Source organism: Elephantulus edwardii, unplaced genomic scaffold, assembly GCF_000299155.1.
Source record: "Elephantulus edwardii isolate Elephantulus edwardi_28Jun2011 unplaced genomic scaffold, EleEdw1.0 scaffold00028, whole genome shotgun sequence".
In the NCBI taxonomy this organism is placed as follows: Eukaryota; Metazoa; Chordata; class Mammalia; order Macroscelidea; family Macroscelididae; genus Elephantulus; species Elephantulus edwardii.
In genome coordinates this window covers 4170260-4190017 of record NW_006399778.1, presented here as the reverse complement: position 1 = coordinate 4190017, position 19758 = coordinate 4170260, and the positions used below count along the sequence as shown (strand labels likewise).

The window sequence follows — 19758 nt, the reverse complement described above, 5'->3', positions numbered from 1 at the left end:
TACCATTCTTAGCCCCGTCCCTCACCTCACCCTCTCTATCTCCGTTGTTCTTGAAGTGTATCCCTGTAGCGGGACTCTGACCAGCTCAGAATGCAGTGGGACAGGACCTCAGTCTACTCCCTGGTTCAATTCAACCCATTGCTGTTGAGTTGATTCTAGCTCATAGCAACCCTTCATTGAGTTTCCAAGGCTGTAAGCCTTAAAGGGAGAAGACTGCCCATCCTTCTCCTTCAGAGCCTTTTATTTTCCAACTGCCAGAGACACTCAGCCTTTCAGTTAACAGTGCCACACACTACAGGCTATGATGCCCCGAGAGCCCCTTCAGTCCCTGGTTCAGTCTGTAAATTATAGTGACAGTTGCCCACTGTGTGCTTCTACTACGTGCTAGCACCCTGTGTTGTTGTTAGGTGCTGTTGAGTCAGCAGGACTCATCCTAACCCTGTGAGCCACAAATTGGACCCTTGCCCGGCCCTGCACCCTTATCCCAGTGCTGAACCCCATTGTCGCAATCACTGAGTCAGTCCCTCTCACTGAAAGTCTTCCTGTGAATGCTCCCAATATCCAGCCCTATGGGGTGCATCCTTCTCTTTCCCATTTTACAGGGAAGAAAGCTAAGACACACAGGGTTTGAATAACCTGCCCCAGGCCATCTAGCATCAGCAACAGTGAAAAGCCAGGGTTCCAACCCAAAGTATGTTAGCTCTGAAGGCCCTAACATCCAGACCCCTGCTTTCTAGAGCAGTGGGCTCCAGGCTTGCCACAGAAAGCCTTCTCCAGAGTCCACCCCCCTCCCCCCGTCTGTGTCCCTCTTTCTCTGTTTACATTCTCTGGCTATTTTCATCCTCCAATCATGCTTCTCACAGAGGCAATTATTGTCAGTAAACAAATTGACCCAAATTCTAGAAGCTCCCTCACCCTCTGGGGGAGCTCATTTGGCTGCTTCACTGCTCACCACCCGGACCGTCCAGAATCACTCAGGTACAAGCATGTTCTTGTCCCCAGTAATGGGCTCTGTTAACATGAATGGATATGAAATCTGATGTGGTAAAGCAGAGTGCTGTCCTCCAGCAAGAAAGGGCTGACAGCTAAAAGGCTGCTCTCCCCTGCTCCTCGCCTTGTAGATAAATCTATTAGCGTGACTCAGGGCTCTCTCTCCTTGGCAGATTCTGTACTGGGTCAGTGTTACTCTGCCACCAGAGAACAGATGCCTATGGATGAAGCCTATGGAATGTGCTCCCTACCATCCAATGCCCCAGAGGTTGTTGGTCCGGCCCCTTCTTGCTCTGGCAGGGTAGCCTTTATCTCAGCACCCTGATCCTCTGACCTGGGCCAGCTCCGAGAGGTGCAGAGAACGTGGTTAGACAGCCCTGCCTCACATCCCAGACAGGGCCCCCTGTAACCTGGGTGACCAGAAGCAGGTCACTACACTCTCTGAGATTCAAGTTTCTGAAATGGGTTTGGATTGAGGGTTGGAGATAATTTGTTAAAGGGCCTGCCTCAGAGAAATTTTGTGAGAAGTAGTAGCAGCTGATATTGTTACCATTGTTTTTATCAACTCTACTGAAACCCTGAGATCCCTCTTAAGGTATGAGGGTGTTTAGGACCCCAGACCTTTCTTCTAAAAGTTTTGTACAAAATCTTATAAAATGGCATATGACTAAGGCAGCCACTCAAACTCACCAGCGGTTCCCTGGGAGAAAACTGAAGATTTAGAAAACTAAAGAGTTTTCTTAAAAACAAACAACAAAACCACCAAAACCCATTGTCATTGAGTCAGAACTGACTGAGAGCTGACCCTCTGAATTTCCAAGGCTATAAATGACAGAGAGAAGATTGCCCATCATTCTCCCTTGGAGCCACCGGTGGATTTGAACCAGCAGAGAGGCTCAGCCCTCTAGTTAGCAGTGTCACCCCCTAAAGATTTGGTCACCAGAACTCCTCCACATAAAGATTACTGCATATGTTATGGGGTACTCTGATCATACAGGGTCACGCTGAGTTAGAATTGCCTGTAGCAACAACAAAGTTGAACCATATGAAATTACCAGTATTTGACTCTTAGGGAGCCTATTAAAAATGACAGTTTTACCTTAACCCTTAGAAATGAACTCCTGCCACTTCTACTGTTATTATTGTTAGGTGACATCTAGTAGACTTCACCTCACAGCAAGCAACCTTTTGCACAACAGATAGAAACCCCACCCCAAAAGACCCATTCCCCAAATCAATATGCAGTGAAGATCGGGTGAGAGGAGAGGAGGGTAAAATAAAGTGGGATCTCTTGACAGGGATCTTACACACACATGTTTGGGTCAGGCCTTTCTGCCACCACATCCTGCACTTGAGGACCAGGGATCCGGGCACAGAGCCTGCTGCTTGCCCCCCACCTGCTAGAAATGATCCCCTCTGGGAGACTAAACCAGCTGTCCTCAGTGGGGCTGGGACTCAGTCAATGAAAGTGCACCTGCTGTCCCTCTCTCGGCAGGTCAGGAACATCCGCAAGGTCCTCAGGAAGATCGAAAAGCCCTTCGGCCTGTACCCCAACTTCCTCAGCCCAGTGAGCGGGAACTGGGTGCAACGTGAGTATAAGGACACTGTCCCTCGCTGTCTGTCCCTCGCCCACCCAGTGCCTGCTACCTCAGGCCTTGTGTCGGTGCATTCAATAGTCATGTCCCCAGTGAGGTATTCAGTTGGTATTGGATGCCACCTGTCTCACCAGGCCTCTCAGGGTTTTTAATGGTTGGGATGACTTCCTGTTGTGATAGCGTCCATCTGTTAATAAACACCGCCTTGTGCCTCCCCACACATAAGCTGCTTCCAACATTCTGTCAGTGCTACTGGGGGCCCACCGAAGCCACCAAAGCTTTGGGAATGTTCCAGAATAGAATTGTCAACTCTAAAAATGGCTCCAGAAGAGAGACAGCCTTTCTAAACCCCTTTGATCTAATTCCCCCACCTACAACCTTAATTTAAAACCACACACAACACAAACCAACAACCACCAAACCAGCTTTTTAAGAGGGCTTCCAAGAGCAGGACAATAACTAAGGATTGATGCCTTTGAGTTATGATGCCAGAGAAGAGTGTTGAATATACTGTGGACTGCCAGGAGAACAAACAGGTCTGTTTTGAAGAGGGTGAAACCAGGCTGCTCCCTGGAGGTGAGGATTTTGAGGCTCTGTTTTACATACTTCAGGCACGTGGCCAAGAGGGACCAGTGCTTGGAGAAGGACGTCACGCTTGGGAGAGTAGAGGGACAGTGCAGGAGAGGAAGACCCAGGATGAGATAGACACGTTGACTGGAGAAATGGGATTAGGTCTGTCAGAGATGATGAGATTGGCTCAGGATAGGACCTGTTTCAGAGCTAATGTACATAGGGTCAGTATGAGTCACAGGCGACTCGATTTCACATAACAACAAGAACTATCAGTCAAATGCAAAACTCATTCATTTCTGTGAATTCAATCCTGGTGTCTTAAGCTTGGAGTCTGGCTGGTGCAGACAGTTAACCTACCCGTATTAATGGAAGTTTAGAGGTTCAAGCGTACCCAGAGACACTTCGTCATTGCAAAATCTGTGGAGCACAGTTCTACTCAGATACACTGAAGATTGCCAGGAGTCTGAATTTACTCAGTGTTGTTTGTTAGCTGCTGTTAAGTCACTTCCAAATCCTCATAACCCTTTGTACAATGGAACGGAACCTCTGCTCTGTTCTGCACGGTTCTTAAAACCATTGCTCTTTGAGCCCGTTTTTGGAGCCATGGTGTCAATCTTCCTTCAGGATCTTCTTCTTTTCCACAGACCCTCCGCTTTCCCAAGCATAGTGTCTTCCTCTGGGGACTGGTCCCTCCTAATAAATGCCCAAAGTACATAAGTAAAGTCTCACTATCCTCACTTGTTAGAATCAAGCTGGAAACTCTTCCTCCAAGACAACGTCTTTGTTCTTCTGCCAGTCCATGGTATATTTCATCTTCTTTGGCAACACTATAATTCAAAGCCATCGATTCTCCTTTGGTCTTCCTTATTCATTGTCCCGCCTTTGCCTGCATAGAAAGCAAATGAAAAATACCACGGTCAGACACACTTTAGCCCTGAAAATTACATCTTTGCTTTTGAACACTTTAAAAAGGTCTTTTGCACAGATTTTCCCCATGCATTTGATTGTTCTTGTACTATTGTTACCATGGAATTGATTATGGATCCATGTAAAATTATATCACTGGCAGCTTTAATCTTTTCTGCATTTATTTTTATATTGTTTATTAGTCCAACTGTGAGGATTTTTTAAGTGTTTTTTATGTTGAAGTGTAATCCATATTAAAGGCAATAATTTTGATATTCATCAATAAGTGCCTCACATCTTCTCCACTTGCACTGAGCATGGTTGTGCCATCTGCATGTATCAGGTTGTAAATGAGTCTTCTGCTACTCTTTTTTTTCTTGTCATGTGCCATCGAATAGGATCCGACTGGCACAGGAGGAGATTGCCCCGCCTTTTCCAGAAGAGCATCTGCTAGATTCGAATCTCGCGCCTTCGAGATTGCAGTGCAGCTTCTTGCCACTAGGCCACCAAAGCTCCCTCTTCTGCTACTCTTTTTTGTTTTTTTTTTTAAATTATTATTAAATTTTATTAGTTTCAATGAACATGCACAGGGATTCTGGGCTTTCCCTCCTTCATTGCCGCACCATTCTCTCCACCCTCCTCCCCAGTTTGTTCTTCTTCCCCGCCATCCGAATGTCTGTTTTAATTGTCCAATTGCCACAGTACTTGTCAAAGTCAGTTCTGATTAATCTCCTTTGTCGGTGTGTCCTTTGCCATTCCCTATCACTCCTCCCTGAGAGAGACTTCACCCTGATTCATAAGGAAAAGGAGATGGCGTATTCTCTTAGCTACTTCCTGCTGAAAAGGGACGCTGTGGGTTTCAGGGTGAAGATCTTCTCTTACTACTCTAAAGGGCCCCTTTGGCAGTAGGAAACACATAGACTATTATGGAGATTGATTTTGGAATTTAGATGCACTCTTATTGATTGTGCTTGGCCGTACATGTTCATATCCTTGAAGATGTATCATGGGGGTGTTGCAACCTAGAAGACACAAATTTGACTAACAAGTTATAAGTACATGAGTCAAAAATTATGGAAAAGTAAAAGAAAGGATTCTTTCATTGTTTTACAAACCCTCCCCCAGGTCCCCTCCACCATGTAGCCCTCGCTCTAGACTCCTGTGATGACAGAAGTACCTAGTCATATATCTCTTTTAAACAGTTTTCTCCCTCCTCTGTTTCAGTGCAGTACTCTTGATGCTGAGTTCTTCATATAGTCCAGCTTCTCAGGTTCTTTGTGGAGTGTGCAGATTGAACAAAATAGGGTGAAAGGATACAACTCTGATGCACACCTTTCCTGATTTTGTGGCTGTTTCTTGGTCTTTGTACAGGTTTCTCATAAGCATAAATAAATGGCCTGGAATTTCATTCTTCACAATGCTATCCATAATTTGTTATAATATACACAACCAAATGCCTTGGTACAATCTATTAAACAGAGATAAACATTTTTATGGTATTCTCTGCTTTCAAGTAAGAGCCATCTGACATCAGCTGTAATATCCCTTGTTCCTTGTCCTCTTCTGAATCTGGCTTGAATTTTTGGCAGATCTCTATTGAAAAACTGGTGTGACTCTTAAAAATTATCTTCAACACAATTTACTTGCAGGTACTATTAACCTATTACCTTCAAGTGAATTCCAACTCACAGCAACCTTATAGGTTAGTGTAGACTCTCCAGAAAGTTTTGTCATTATTGTTCTTATATGCCTTTCAACTGTAATCAGCCTTCCAGTAGGTTTTTAGAGACTGTAAATTGTACAAGAGGAGACTGTCCTTCTTTCTATCTCGTGGCACCTGGTGGATTCAAACTGCCTGCCTTTGAGTTAGCAGTGCATCTCTTTACCACTAGGCCACCAGAGCTCCCTCGATAGGAATTACAAGGTATAAACCTTCACAAGAGCAGACTACCTTATCCTTCTGAAGAGCACTTGGTAGGTTTGAACCAGCAACATTTTCATTTGCAGCCAAGCATTTAACATCTGTGCTCCCAGAGCTTCTATTTGTAATACTTGTTGTTATTGTTATGTGCCATTGAGTTGGAACCGATTCGTAGCTGACCATCCAATGGATTTTAGAAGCTTACCTAATCACATGGGAGGAGATCATAGTTCTCCTATGAAGCAGCTGGAGGATTTGATGTATCTGAATTTGGGGTGGCAGCACAACTCCTTGGCAGTCAGCCCCCAGAGCTCCCTGTATGTTGTTGTTATGTGCCATCGAGTTGATTGCAACTCATAGCTATCCTACATACAACAGCTCTAAACTCTGCTCTATCCTGTGCCAGTCTTATTGTCTCCAACACACCTTCCCCATTATGCCAGTCACTGTGTCAATCCATCTCATCGTTGGTCTTCCTCTCTTATGCTGCTGATGTCATAAGGTAGGAGTTTTCAGTGATACAGTTACTATATTCCTCTGTTAATGAAAAGTGTCATGTCTACCCAGAAGCACCTCAGGAGAAAGGCATAATGATCTACTTCAGAAACATGAGCCCCTGCGAACCCTGTGGGGCACAGTTCTGCTCCGAAATACCTGGCTCTCCGTGAGTCCAGATGGGCTCTGTAGTAATGGGGTTTTATCTTACAAGATTCAACCCAACCATTTCCTCTTCTCTGTTCAGAGGCTTGTTTCTCAACCAGCTGGCTTTTGTTCATCCCACAAACCCCAGCCCCACACCCCAAAACAGAATAGGGACGCAGGTCGCTCAGCTGGGAAATCTCCCAGGTTCTGGGATTATACTGCCATATTTGAGAAGCCTGGCTACAGGATAAATAGATATCAGTTCATTATCCTCCTGACAAAATCCTCACCATATGGTCATGGTTAAGGGAATTGGCTGTGACAAGTTCCATGAGCCTCGCTTCTGGGGACCTCCCAAGCCTCAGAGCCCCACTACCTCCACCTAAACAAAGACTCCTGTCCCTTTTCCTACCTCCAATTCCAGGGGTGGGAGCAGAGGAAGAGCGCAGGCACAAGGCAGACAGGAATCTAAATGACTCCGTGGTTTGCAGGAGTTCATTTGCTCTTTTTGAACCTTGATTTCTTCTGCAAAATGGGAAGAATAGTGCTTGCATTCATGGCTTGTGAGTTGCTCCTGGGAGGCAGCTGGTGTCACAGTAACAATGACAAGGATATTGTCTCACTTGTCCTAGGTCTGAGCTGGGGCCCAGGAGACTGTCCTGACCCAGGGGGCTGGGGACCAAGGTTGCTCTGTTTGGCCGCAGGTGTCACTGAGACCTGGGACTCGAGAGACTCTTGAGCCACCATAGCTTTCCATGGAGGATTTGCTGCATCTGGCCTGTGTGGCCTCAGCAGATGGTAGACAGTGATGAGTGTCCATGGTGTAGGGGGCTACACGAGGAGGAGCCAGTCTCTCAAGCAGGGCACAGCCAGGGGCTTCAGCTGTTATGTAGTCACCAGTGTATCCTGAGTGCATGTGGAGCACAGATGTTCGCAGAGCTCTGAGGCAGGCTGGCCCACCTGGACTGGCCCAAGGTCCCCATCAAAGCGTGGGACCCCTCCCCACGCCCTCTGAGTCAGGATCTTAGAGCTGGGGCAGAGGTATGGTGTCTGCATCTTTAGCAAACTCCTCCCCTAATTGGGGCTAATACTGATTCTGAGATTCGAGGGTGGGAGAGGCGTGTAGGAGTGGGGGCTTCGGCTTCCCATCAGCTCCGCTGCCTGCCACTTGTTGGGGCCTCTGGAAAGCAGCACATAATGTTTCACACACTTGTTGTCCTCAAAGGAGAAGTTAGGAGGATCCAAGGCTGTTTTTGCTGAGCCTAGCTGCTGTCACTGGGCTGTGCAGATAAGCTTGTGTCCCCAGGGCTGGCAGTAGGGCTGGCTTCATACTTTTGATTAAAATGTGTGCAGCTTTCAGTTCATAAAACACAGTGCAAACATACGTCATTGTGCGCCACAGATAGCGTAGGGTGGGTTGTTTTTTTCTTTGTTTCTTTTGCAAATTGAAGGTTTGTGGCAATCCCACATCGATCGGCGCCATTTTTCCAACACCATGTGCTCACTTCATGTCTCTGAGTCACATTTTGTATTTCTCACAAGATTACAAATTTTTTTCATGATACTTCTGCATATTTTATAGACTAAGAGACAGTGCAGATGTAACCTATAGGTACTGAGAAATCAAGTAATTCATGTGGCTGACTTTACTGGGATGGCTACTTTACTGCATGGTCTGGAACCCAACTGGCAACATCTCTGAAGCATGCCTGCATATGACTCTGAGTGTCCCGGCCACCCTCGGAGGTGGGGGTGTGAGTCCTGCCTTGTCAGTAAAGAAATTGAGATGCAAAGTTACTTGCCCATAGTGACATAGGAAGTAACGTGTGGAGCCAGAACACAATCCTGGGCTCGAATGCCTAACCGTCCACCCCTCCACGAGATCCCGAGGCATGGCCCAGTGCCAGGTGTCTACAAAGGCCCAGAAAGAGCTTGTTCCCATCTGTGAGCATGTGCTTGAGAGCCAGGTATTAAAAATAAGATCATGTTAATGCTTAGTGTTTATTGAAAGTTTCCTGTGTGACAAGGACAGTACTAAGCATTTCAAGTGCAAAAGCACCAGACAAGGGCATTTAATCCTCACAACAACAATGGGTGGTCAGCCCTCGTCTTGTCTCTGGTGTATGTCATTGCTAGATGCTGTTATGTTGAGTACGACTCATAGAGACCCTATTAACAAACCTGAACTCTGTCCCATCTCATACCATCCTGATAATCTCTGACACACTTGAGCGCATTTGCTGCAGTCACTGTGTCCATCCACTTGATTGGGGGTCTTCCTCTCTTTCGCTGTGCCTCCACCTTCCCAAGCATGAGATCTCTCCCTAATGAAAAGCCTCTGCTAGCAACTTGCCCAAAGTATGTTGTTGGTGTTGTTTGCCATAGAATAGCCCATGACTCTTAGCGACCCTACGTGTAATAGTTCTGAACTCTGCCCTGTCCTGAGCCAGTTTTAGTGACTCCAACATCCCTGACCCCATTGCCCCAGTTACCATGTTAATCCATCTCATTTGGGGTCTTCCTCTCCTGCCCTGTTCCTCCATCCTTCCAAGCATAATGTCCTTCTCCAAGGACTGGTCCCTCCTGGACATGTACCAAAAGTATGTGAGACAGAGCTACAAAATCCTTACCGCCAAGGAGAAACTTGGTTTCACCCTTTCTGGGATAGGCCTTAGTTCTCTTGGCAGTCCATGGTGTGTTCACGGTATGGTACTCTTCTCCAGCACCACAACTCAAAGACATCACTTCTTCATCTGTCATCTTTAGTCATTGTCCAGCTCACTAATGCATAACAAGTAAGTGCAAAGACCATGGCCTGGATCAGGTGCACTTTGGTCTCTAAACTGACATCATTACTCTTTAGCACTTTGGAGGAGTTCCTGACAGCAGACTTTCCCAATACAGTTCATCTTTTGATTTCCTGGCTGCTGGTACCAACAGTGTTGATTGATTGTGGAGCCGAGCAAGCTCAAATTACTAACAACCTCAGTCTCTTCCCCATCAGTTGTTGCCACTTGGCCCAGTGGTGAGAATCCTTGTCTTCTTGATGTTGAGCTTCAATCCATATTGAAGACTGCAGTCCTTGATCTTCTGCAGCAAACACTTCAGGTCCTCCTCAGTTTCAGCAAGCAAGATTGTGCCATCTGCATAGCAAAGGTTTTGATGAGTCTTCCTCCAATCCTGATGAGACAAAGTTTTATCATCATCCTTGCCTCTGAGGAGCATTCTGGCTGCATCTTTTCCAAGATATATATCTGTTTGTTCTTTGGCAGTCCGTAGGTCTGTCCCTGGTGTATAGATGACTCAATTTAGAAACAGGTTAAGAATCTTAATCAGGAGCTGGAGAGGGGGGTGTAATGTACCATGCTGCTAATCAAAAGGTTGGCAGTGCAAATCCATCAGCCTCTTCACAAGAAAACAATGGGCAGTCTCCTCCTGTAAAGTCAGCCATGGAAACCCAATAGAGGGTCTTTACCCGGTGTCACTTGTTTGTTTGGGTGCTTGGTCTGGAACCTCTGGGGGGTGCAAGTGATTAAAGAGCTCAGCTGCTGACCTGAAGGTTGGAGGCTCAGGTGCCCCAGAGGACTTGAAGAGAGCCCCTACAATCTACTTCTGGAAGCTTAGCCACTGAAACCCTGTGGAGCACAGTTCTAGTCTCGGACACATGGCGTTGATCCTCATGAGCTGGAATCAAAGCAGCAACTTGTTTACTGGCACTCCCTCTAGAGTTCAGGTTCTTGACCACACGGTCGAGTCTGCAGAGAAAAGGCAACTGTGCCACGTCGAACAGCCTTGAGGCTATTGAGAGGCCTGGGATCAACAAGGGGGGATTCAAAAGGCAGTTGAATGGAGAAAATGTGGGGAAAGGGCAATCCAGATAAGAAGTAGAGCCTCAGACGCTGGCTTCCTCGGTGCCCATCCAAGCCCTCTGGCGGGCGTGCACACAGCACAGGCCTGACGAGTGCATGAAGAACAACCCCAGCACCTAAGAGAGAACAATGATTTCCCATCCACCTGACAGCTCCTCAGATCCAGGCCCATGGCCTGTTTTGTGTCCTGCTGTGTCCTCAGGACTGAATACTATCTAACCAGAAATAAAAATAGGAGCTCTGGTGGCCTTGTGGCAAGAACCTGTGCTGCAGTCCAGAAGGCACACGGTTCAAATCCACCAGCTGCTCCGCAGGAGAAGGATGGGCAGTCTCCTCCCTTGCGATTAACAGCCTCTGAAAACCCGACAGAGGGTCAGCTGTAAGTCAGTTCCAACTGATGGTACACAGTAACATGTCCTCAGGGCCAAAGAGTACCTGACAAGAAATAAAAATAAGTTCATTAATTTATCAGTCAACAAGGTGGAAACCCTTCCTCCTCAACTCCAAGAGGTAGAAAGGCCCGAAGCAGTGCTAGGTGTGGTCCTGCTGTGTGACATTATTTGAAGAAGTCTCAGAAGGCTCCCTGAGGAAGAGAGAGGCATGTGATCTCCGGGTGCCTGGAGGGGATGTACAAGTAATGGTCCAGAGCTACAGGAAGCAGGTTGCAACCCAGGTTTCCAAAGTGGGTGTGGTTTGTTCCAGCAAAGAGTGAGGAATTGTGCAGGCAGGGCCTGGAGGCCGCGGAGGTATCACGGGGACCACAGAGGCCCCTCCCAGTCATCCATCATCTTGCAGACCCAGGAAGCCCAGAAAAGACGACCTCGTCCTTTTCCCCAGTGATGACCTCATTCCCAAGCAGCCTCCTGCAAAAGCCACTTATGGAAATGCAAAGTATTTTTAACCAAAACGCACTGCCAATTCCAGAAGTGCGAGGAGGAAGGGGAGGTTTGAATCACAGATTATGGCCATTGGGAAGACAGTTCAATCACCGTTACGACTTTTAATTGCGAGGCCTGACTGGGTAAAGAGACAGACTGCGTCACTGGCCTTAGATGCTTGAGGACGATGCAGTAAAACCCATAAAGAGAAGCAACAGGGGTGTGGCTTCCCAGCCTCAACTGTTACCTTGGCAAATTACAGGGGAGCCCCTGCTGGGAAGCATCATTTTCTTTTTCAGGCTGCGCCCGGGGATGCAAGTCTGGGCAAAGTCGGTCACATATGGAAAATTGCTTCGTATTAATAAAATATGAATCTGCAGCCTGCTCCAGAGCAGAGGGAGGTGAGAAGACCCTGCTCATCTGGGGCCGGCCTGCAGACTTTAGCGCCTCAGGATGTCTGTGGATTTGTGGACGTGTGGTGTTGTGTTTTGTTTATTTGGATGTATGTGCATTTTTTAGCAGATTATAGATAACATTACCTCTTGCATAAGCTAAATACAGTCACTTCTCTCTCTCTCTCTCTCTCTCTCTCTCTCTCTCCTTGAGTCTTCAGAATAAGCCTGTAGATAGGACAGGCAAGGTCTATTTAAACCATTTGCAGGCTATGGAAAATGCAAGAGAAAGGGGGTTGCCTCTTGATATCTAGACCTCTGCCCTTGCTTTCTCCCCCTTCCTCCTTGTATCTGAGCTGAGACCCTCCCAGCAGCCAGAATAGAGCCAGCAGGCTCCGGTAGTGCCCTCACATGCATGAGACCAACCCTGGCAGAGCCACCTAGAGCTCAGGGCACAGCCGAGAGGGTCACCAGGCCCCCCAGGTGGCCTCCGCAGAGATCCATTCTCATGCCCATGGCCTGGATCCACACTTTAGTGAGAGGGAGGAACATGGCGGGTCCAGATTGTCACTGGCAGGCAGGGGCATGTGAGATGCCCAGCGGCTCAGCCTGCTTCTCCCCACTCCACCGGCTTTCCAGCCAGCTGATTGCCAGACTCGTAGCCCAGCCTCCTGCTCTCACGTGTGACTCGAGGCTGACAAGGTCAGCAACCAGCAAAGCCCATCTCTGCTCACAGGTTCCTCCTAGACACCAACTAGTGCTCCACTTATATTTTACCCACCAGAAGCCGAGGCCCAGAGGGGCAATGGCTTGTCCAGAGCAATTGGTAGATCCACACCTTCTGATCCCCACTCCTGTGCTTCTTCCAGTTCCAGTGTGCAGCCGTGCTGGGGAGGACAGAGAGTGAAAGTGGATCTCATTGATGTCCCCTGGGAGTCTGTATACATATTCCATTGAGGCTTCATGTCTCGAACATCCATCTGGGACTCCTGCCTCCCCTCTCCTTCACCCCCACCCCCGCCCCAGTTAATAAAGCTCCTGCCCGCGTCACACAGCATTCTGTGATCACATGAGGAAGTCGAAGCCCTTCACAGAACTCAGCCAAGCCCAGCTTACTTTTCTCGGTGCTACCGTAACAGAAATGCCACTGGTGGGTGGTTTTGGAGAACAGAATGTATTTTCTCACAGTTTGGGAGGCTAGACATCTGAAATCAGGGCACCAGCAGCAGGGGAAGACTCTTTGTTGGCAGTAAGGAAGAGCCTTGTCTGTGACTGCAACGTTCATCGATTGCTTGGCAATCTTTGCATGGCATCTATCTTCACCAAAAGTATGCTCCCCACTAAGTCTAATCAGTTATTTTTCTAATTGATAAGTGAATAAGTTTAGAATGGCCTTGTTAACATAGCAAAGAAGACGTATTCTTATTGCATCCACGGATAAATGGGTTAGGATTCCATTTAAGAAGGCCCAGTCCAAGCCATAGTATTACCTTCCATTCAGCACTTACTGGACAGCCTCTGTGTTCTGGCCACAGTGGACATGACTGGACATGAAGAGGGATCACCTCTGTTCTGCCCCTCAATGGAGCCCGGAGTCTGCAGGGGGAGACAGACCGTCCAGAGCCAGGCAAGGTCCCCGCAGTGAGCAGATGAGTTTTTGTAGAGAGCCACCCCCATGGGGTGCTGGGCCACCGGTCCCATGTGCCTTGTTTTACAGAATCCTCATGGTCACTAGCAGAGGGACAGTGGACGGGGCTATGTGAACACTGTGGAGGGTGTGTAACCAGGAGTGAGGAAAGCCATTCTGATTTCCCAAGTAGGTGAAGAAGCATGAGCGGTGTGAGGAGGGGTCAGTACAAAGTCACAGAGGTGAGAGACAGGGTGGGGAGTGTGGGGAGCCAGAAGTATTTGGGGTGGCTGGAGTATAAAGTGAGAGGAAGCAGAACGATAGGAGAGTGACCTTCATTTCTGTGCCCTGGAGGCTGGGCCCCTTCTAGGCAGTGAAGGCTATGGAGAGGCTTGGAGGAGGGACTGGCCCAGCTTGACCTTCAGTGCACCCACTGCGCTTTCCGAGGTCCACAGACCTCCTGCTCCAGATGTGATCATATCTGACCCTCTGCATTTCCCAAGCTGTATTTCTAACTGGGAGAAGGGATGGAAGGAACACTGGAGAGACCCGGCACCAACACATTCTCCCCTGTACTGGTTTTCTTTCCTCTTTCACCATCACAGGGTGCAGCTGAACAGCCCTCTCAGCCCAGCCCACCTGTCCCATCTCCCTCCTCCTAAAGCACCTTCTTTATCAGGAGCTGTGCAGTTTGTGCCAGTGCTTATCCCATTCCTGAATCCTTGCTGGGTCCCTTCAAGTAGAGGGGGACTGCTCTCCTGTGAATAACCGCTTCTGGGCCCCCCACTAGGTTCCCAACTGTCTTTACCCTCTGACTGACCATGTAAAAACTAGAAAGTATGGGCTTCATCAACCATTTACCATCTAGATGGCTTTGACCAACCTAATTAGGCTCACACTCATCCCTGCTTACAAAGAGCACTCTGGCTGCACACTCTCCAAGACATATTTGTTCTTCTGGCTGTCCATGTTGTTCTTCAGCACCCCAGCTCAAAGGCATCAGTTCTTCTGTCATCCTTACTCCTCTGAGATGCATAGCAAGTGACCGGAAAGACTATGGCATCAATCAGATGCACCTTAGTCCTCAAACTGGCATCATTATTCCTCAATAATTTGGAGCCGTCCCTAACTGCAAATTTTCTCAGTGCAGTGTGTCTCCTATTTCCTGACTGCTGGTACCAAGGGTGTTAATTGTGGATCCAAGCAAGATGAAGCTCTTGACAGTTTCAGTGATAAATGCTATCTGTTGGAATTGTTCTCTCTTCCCTGATAACTTTCCCTATCCCCTTTCTTCTCCCTCTTTCTCAACATTCTTTTTGCTCCCTCACCTCCTTTCCTTTAAGACACCCCACCTCCCTTCCCTGCTCAGCCGCTGCTTAAGTGAATTGTAACACAGAAGTGAAGGTGTCCTTGGTGATAGCTATTAAATGCCTTTATGTTTCCTGTTGTCAGTTTTTAAAGTGTGTGAGAGAAGTATGTTCCCTGTCTTGCTACTGTGTTCAAGTGTTGCTCAGGCAACCATCTTTCTCCTGGGACATCACCCTCACTGGAGGCTCTTTCAGCCATAACCTGTCAGACCAGCCCTGCCTCGGGGATGACTGGACAGCTCCAGGCTGGCCCACAGTCCCCCAGGAAGCGAGGGGGCCACCAGGAGAGAGAGCATGTCTTCAAACCAGATTCTTCTTTCCCCTGGCTCCTTTGAACTGTATTTATCCTGATTTGCTAAATTTAAACTGTTTTTCCAAAGTGCCTTAACACTTATGTGTCTGATGACAGAATGAAAGATCCCATTCCTACTTGCTGTGGTCATTCAAGCCCTGCATTAATTACCATGTTTGTCAGTGGGTAATAAAAATATCTGAACTCTTTGCCGCCAGATTATATTTTTTAAAGAAATGCAACTCATTTACAGTTAATAAGAAGTGATCCTGCCCACAGACTGCCTGCGCACTTTCTGTGGGTTGATAGTGCCCAGGATGCCTGGGATTCGAGGGCTGTGTCCCCTGCAGCCCCAGCAAGTTGTGGCTGTATCTTCTCTCAGCCCCTTCGCCTTTCACTGGCTGCTGATTTCGTGCCCGTTCCAGCCCCCGCACCGAGACCACCATGTGCATCCACCACAGCAGCAGCAGGTGACTCTCATCCTCTTTTCCCTCACAGACCACGTCTCGATTGGAGGACTCGGGGACAGTTTTTATGAATATTTGATCAAATCCTGGTTGATGTCAGCCAAGACAGACATAGAGGCTAAAAATATGTACTACGAAGCCTTGGAGGTAAGACAAACGCTTAGTTCTCGGTGGGCATTTGGCCATTAGCCACCATCTCCCTAGTGGAATGCTGGGGTCAGCAGGGACCAGATGGTCCAGGGCTCACCCACCCTTCCCCACTTGAGTTAGCACAGTGGTGACATTCCCTCCCAAACTCAGGGAGATGAAGTGATTTGTCCAAGGGCTCACAGTCTGATTAGGAAATCCACCCTCTCCACCATGGTGTCTGAATTTAACGAGTCAGCGCTCAGAACACAGTCACTTCCAGGGAAGGCTGCCAAGCGAGCGAGCACTTCTGTCTTTGTCCTGTGAACCAGATTCGTGTCATGAACATCTCCCTGCTGGGAGGAGCCTCCCTCAGTGGAACTCGCAGCACTGTAACCCGTTTCCATGGATGGAAACCAAGGCCCAGAAAGGTGAAGGCACTTGCCTAAGGCCACACAGCACAGAGTTAGCACTAGAGCTTGGTCTACCACATCAGCCCCAGCTCTATTACCCTGCTACCCGTCAGGGTCCCATTCATGGGACAATGGGATGAGTAAAGAACAAGAGGCTGAACTCAGTCTCTCCAGAGATGGGGAGACTCCAGGACAGCAGGAAGATTCTAGAATCCCAGCAGTCTGTTCATAGACACTTTTGAATCCCGCTAAGGGATCTCTGGTGGCTGAGTGGTAAGCAGCTGTGCTGCAGTCCCAAAGGCACGTGGTTTGAATCCCCCAGCTGCTCTGCAGGAGAAGGATGGGCAGTGTCCTCCTGTGCATTTACTGCCTCTGGAAACCTATTGGGGGGTCAGCTGTGGGTCACTTACAGCTCGATAGTACACAGCAACAACCACAAGGAAAAGGTACAGGGAGGCCCTGTGCTGTGCAAGATCCCTGCATGTTGCTTTGCTCCAGGCCTCAGTTTCCCCACAAAGTAAATTGAGCTGGTTGGAACGACTCTGTGTCATTTTTATGTAAGCTACCACTTCCTGTTCTCTGAACTAGATTTCAGGTTCCATTCTGCTTTCTCCCTGTAGCTGAGTCTCTGCAGCAGCCAGAGGAGCTGAAAATGATCACCCTTCCCTCACAGACTTCCCTTCGCACTTGGAATAAGCCAGACTCTTCCCTTTTACCCATTGAATCCCTCATGGTCTGGATCTTGCAGGTCACTCAGACCTCATCTCTTAGCTTTCCTCTCTGCTGTATTGGTTCTAGTCACTGGCCTTGTTCGTCTGACGTGCTCATTCCTGCTACAGGATCTTTGCACTTGCTGTCCCCTGTACCAAGAATGTCACTGAAATGGCTGGATCCCCTTTATCAGTCATCTCTCAGCTCAAATATCACTCAACTAGCCATTTCCCAGGCCTTCTTTACCACATCCCCAGGCTTTTCCTCTTGCTCACTCTTGTTATGAGTCGCCTGCAACTCAGCGACCCTATGTACAACAATCCTATCCCCTGCTCTGTCCTGTGCCAGTCGTATTGTCTCTGACACACATACCTCCATTACCCCAGCCACTGAATCAATCCATCTCATCGAGGGTCTTCCTCTCTTGCACTCTCCCTTCATTCTCCCATGCAAGACATCCCTCTCCAAGGACTGGTCCCTCCTTGCCACATGTCCAAATTATGTCAGATGGAGCTTCAGAATCCTTACCTTCAAGGAGCAGCGTCGTCTGACCCTCTCTAGAATGAACCTGTTTGTTCTTCTAGCTGTCCATGGTATATTCAGTACTGTTCTCCAGCTTCACACCTCAAAGGCATCAGTTCCATCATTCCTAGTCATTGTCCAGCTTTATTGCATAGCAAGTAATTGCAAAGACCACGGTCTGAATCAGACACATCTTAGTCTCCAGACTGACATTGCCGCTCTTTAGAGAGCTTTCTGACAGCAAACTTTCCCAATGCAATTCATCTTTTGACTTCCTGGCCACTGGTACCAAGAGTGTTGATTGTGGAGCCAAGCAAACTGAAGCTGTTAACAGTCTCAGTCTCTCACCATCTATCACAATGCTTCCAATCAGCCCAGTGGTGAGAGTCTGCTTTCATGATGCTGAGCTTCAATCCATCTTGAAGGCTGCAGTCCCTGACCTTCTACAGCAAATGCTTCAGGTCCTCCTCAGTTTCTGCAAGCAGAGCTGTGTTATCTGTGTAATGCAGACCGTTGATGAGTCTACCTCCAATCCTGATGCCACATTTCTCCTCATAGAGTCCAGCCCCCCAGGTAATCTGTTCTGCATATAGATTAAAAAGATTTGGAGAATAGGACACATCCCTGGTGTATACCTTCCCAATTTTGAATCCTGTAGTGTCTTTACCTTTATTAATATTTAAAATTATCATACACATGTACTTATTTGTTTATTGTCTGCCTTCTTCAGATAGAATGGGACCTGTGTAGGAGCAGGGGCTTATCTGCTTGTAGACTGGGTATGCCTGACTCCTAAAACAGTGCCTGGGCTTGTAGCAAGTGCTATATTCATTTTATGAATGAATAATGGATGATGGAGGGAGGGGGAAGTGGGTGGGTGATCAGACTGACAGATGAATACAGGCAGTTGACTATATGGACGATTGATCTCTAACCCTCTGATCACACACATCTGGTCAGGAATGAATAGTAATATTTTCCTTGGCATTGAAATAGGCCTCCAGAGCCTCGAACCCTTTAAACTTTGGGCTTGGTGCTGAATTTCCCTGTTTAGTTCCTTAGCTACCAACACTTAAGTCATGAAGAAGCTAGTGGGACTCCAGCCCTAGATCTGCTTGAGTGTAAGTCCCCCAACAACCACACGTCTGGGCTGTAACTGGGTGCAGACCAACCCTTGACCTCAGAGTTGGGCCTATGTTGGGATGGGAGTGCCCTGGGGGGACAGCCACTGCAGTCCCTTGCAAAGTTAACGAGCAGCCTGGTTCACTCCCCTCCGGGCACACAGTAGTTGAGGCTTCAAGGAAAGAAATGGCCATGAATTATTTAAGTAAACTGGGAGTTTTATGGAAGCACTTGATTGAACAGGATAGAACTAGGCTTTGCTCCCCGTATTTGATCTCCCCAGTGAAGAGTCTGAAGCCTCTCTGACCCCAGTAAAGGCAAGGCCTCTGGCAAGTTTGGAGCTTTGAAGAATGTTCGGTGGTTCTCAGCCTTTTCTGCATGTTAAAATTGCCTGGGGAGCTGTAGGATCCTGATGCCCAGGCCCACCTCTGACCAGTTACATCAGAGCCTCAGGGTGGGGCCCAGGCATCTGTGGTCTAAAGCCCCCAGGTGACTCCATTGTGCAGCTGGGATGGGAACAGGCTTTTACATCCCCACCCCAGGCCAATTAAACCTGAATTAGCCCTTTCTGAAAGCTCCCCCACTGCTTCTGATACGCAGCCAGACTTGAAAACTACCATGTTAGTACAGCGAACACCATGTACAGCTGGGGTGGATGTGGAATCGTGGACAGGTCCCAGGGGATACAACCCTGTGTGTCTCAGAGAGGCAATAAGAACCTGTCACTGCAGGTCTCCTGCGCGCTAAGTACCTGGTCATGTGTACGTACTCTCCACAATTTGACACAGATAGGTACACTCACCTCTCACTTCTCAGCATGGTTAGGTTCTGAAGATTGAGTTGTTAGGTGTAAATTGTGATTATGCAAAAGTGGAGGATGACCACATCAGATCACAGAATAGAAGATGAATTAATACATTATTGCATCACTGCCAAACCACCAAGGCTCACCACCCAGCCAAGTTGACCTTGATCTTCACAGACAGCATTACTCTCCCCTCACACCTCGGCCAACTTACTGCCAGACATTTGTCTTTAATATGCCAAATGTCAGATGTTGTTATTGTTGTTGTGTACCACAGAGTCAGAACCAACCCATAGCCGACCGTTTGGCGGGTTTTCAAAGGCAGTCACATGGGAGGAGATTGCCCAACCATCTCCTGCAGAGCAGCTGGTGGCCTCGCATTGTGTCCCTTCCGGATTGCTGTGCAGCTTCTCACCACTAGGCCACCAGCGTCAGATACTGGATTTTTTAACATTGTCATAAATTTGTGAGATGTCATATAGCAAGATAGTGAGTGAATGAGGAGAAGGTGTATGGTTCAGGAGCCCTGGTGGAATAGTA

The 19758-nt window shown here is 48.0% G+C and overlaps 1 protein-coding gene across 1 annotated transcript in view; it reads left to right on the top strand.

Annotated features, from left to right (window-relative positions):
• MAN1C1 (mannosidase, alpha, class 1C, member 1) overlaps positions 1-19758 on the top strand; it is a 209010-nt gene that overhangs the window by 179409 nt on the left and 9843 nt on the right. Inside the window, exons 7-8 of the mRNA XM_006883503.1 lie at positions 2486-2579; positions 15551-15666. Of these exons, the coding sequence (XP_006883565.1) occupies positions 2486-2579; positions 15551-15666 (210 nt within the window). The remainder of the gene's footprint in view (positions 1-2485; positions 2580-15550; positions 15667-19758) is intronic.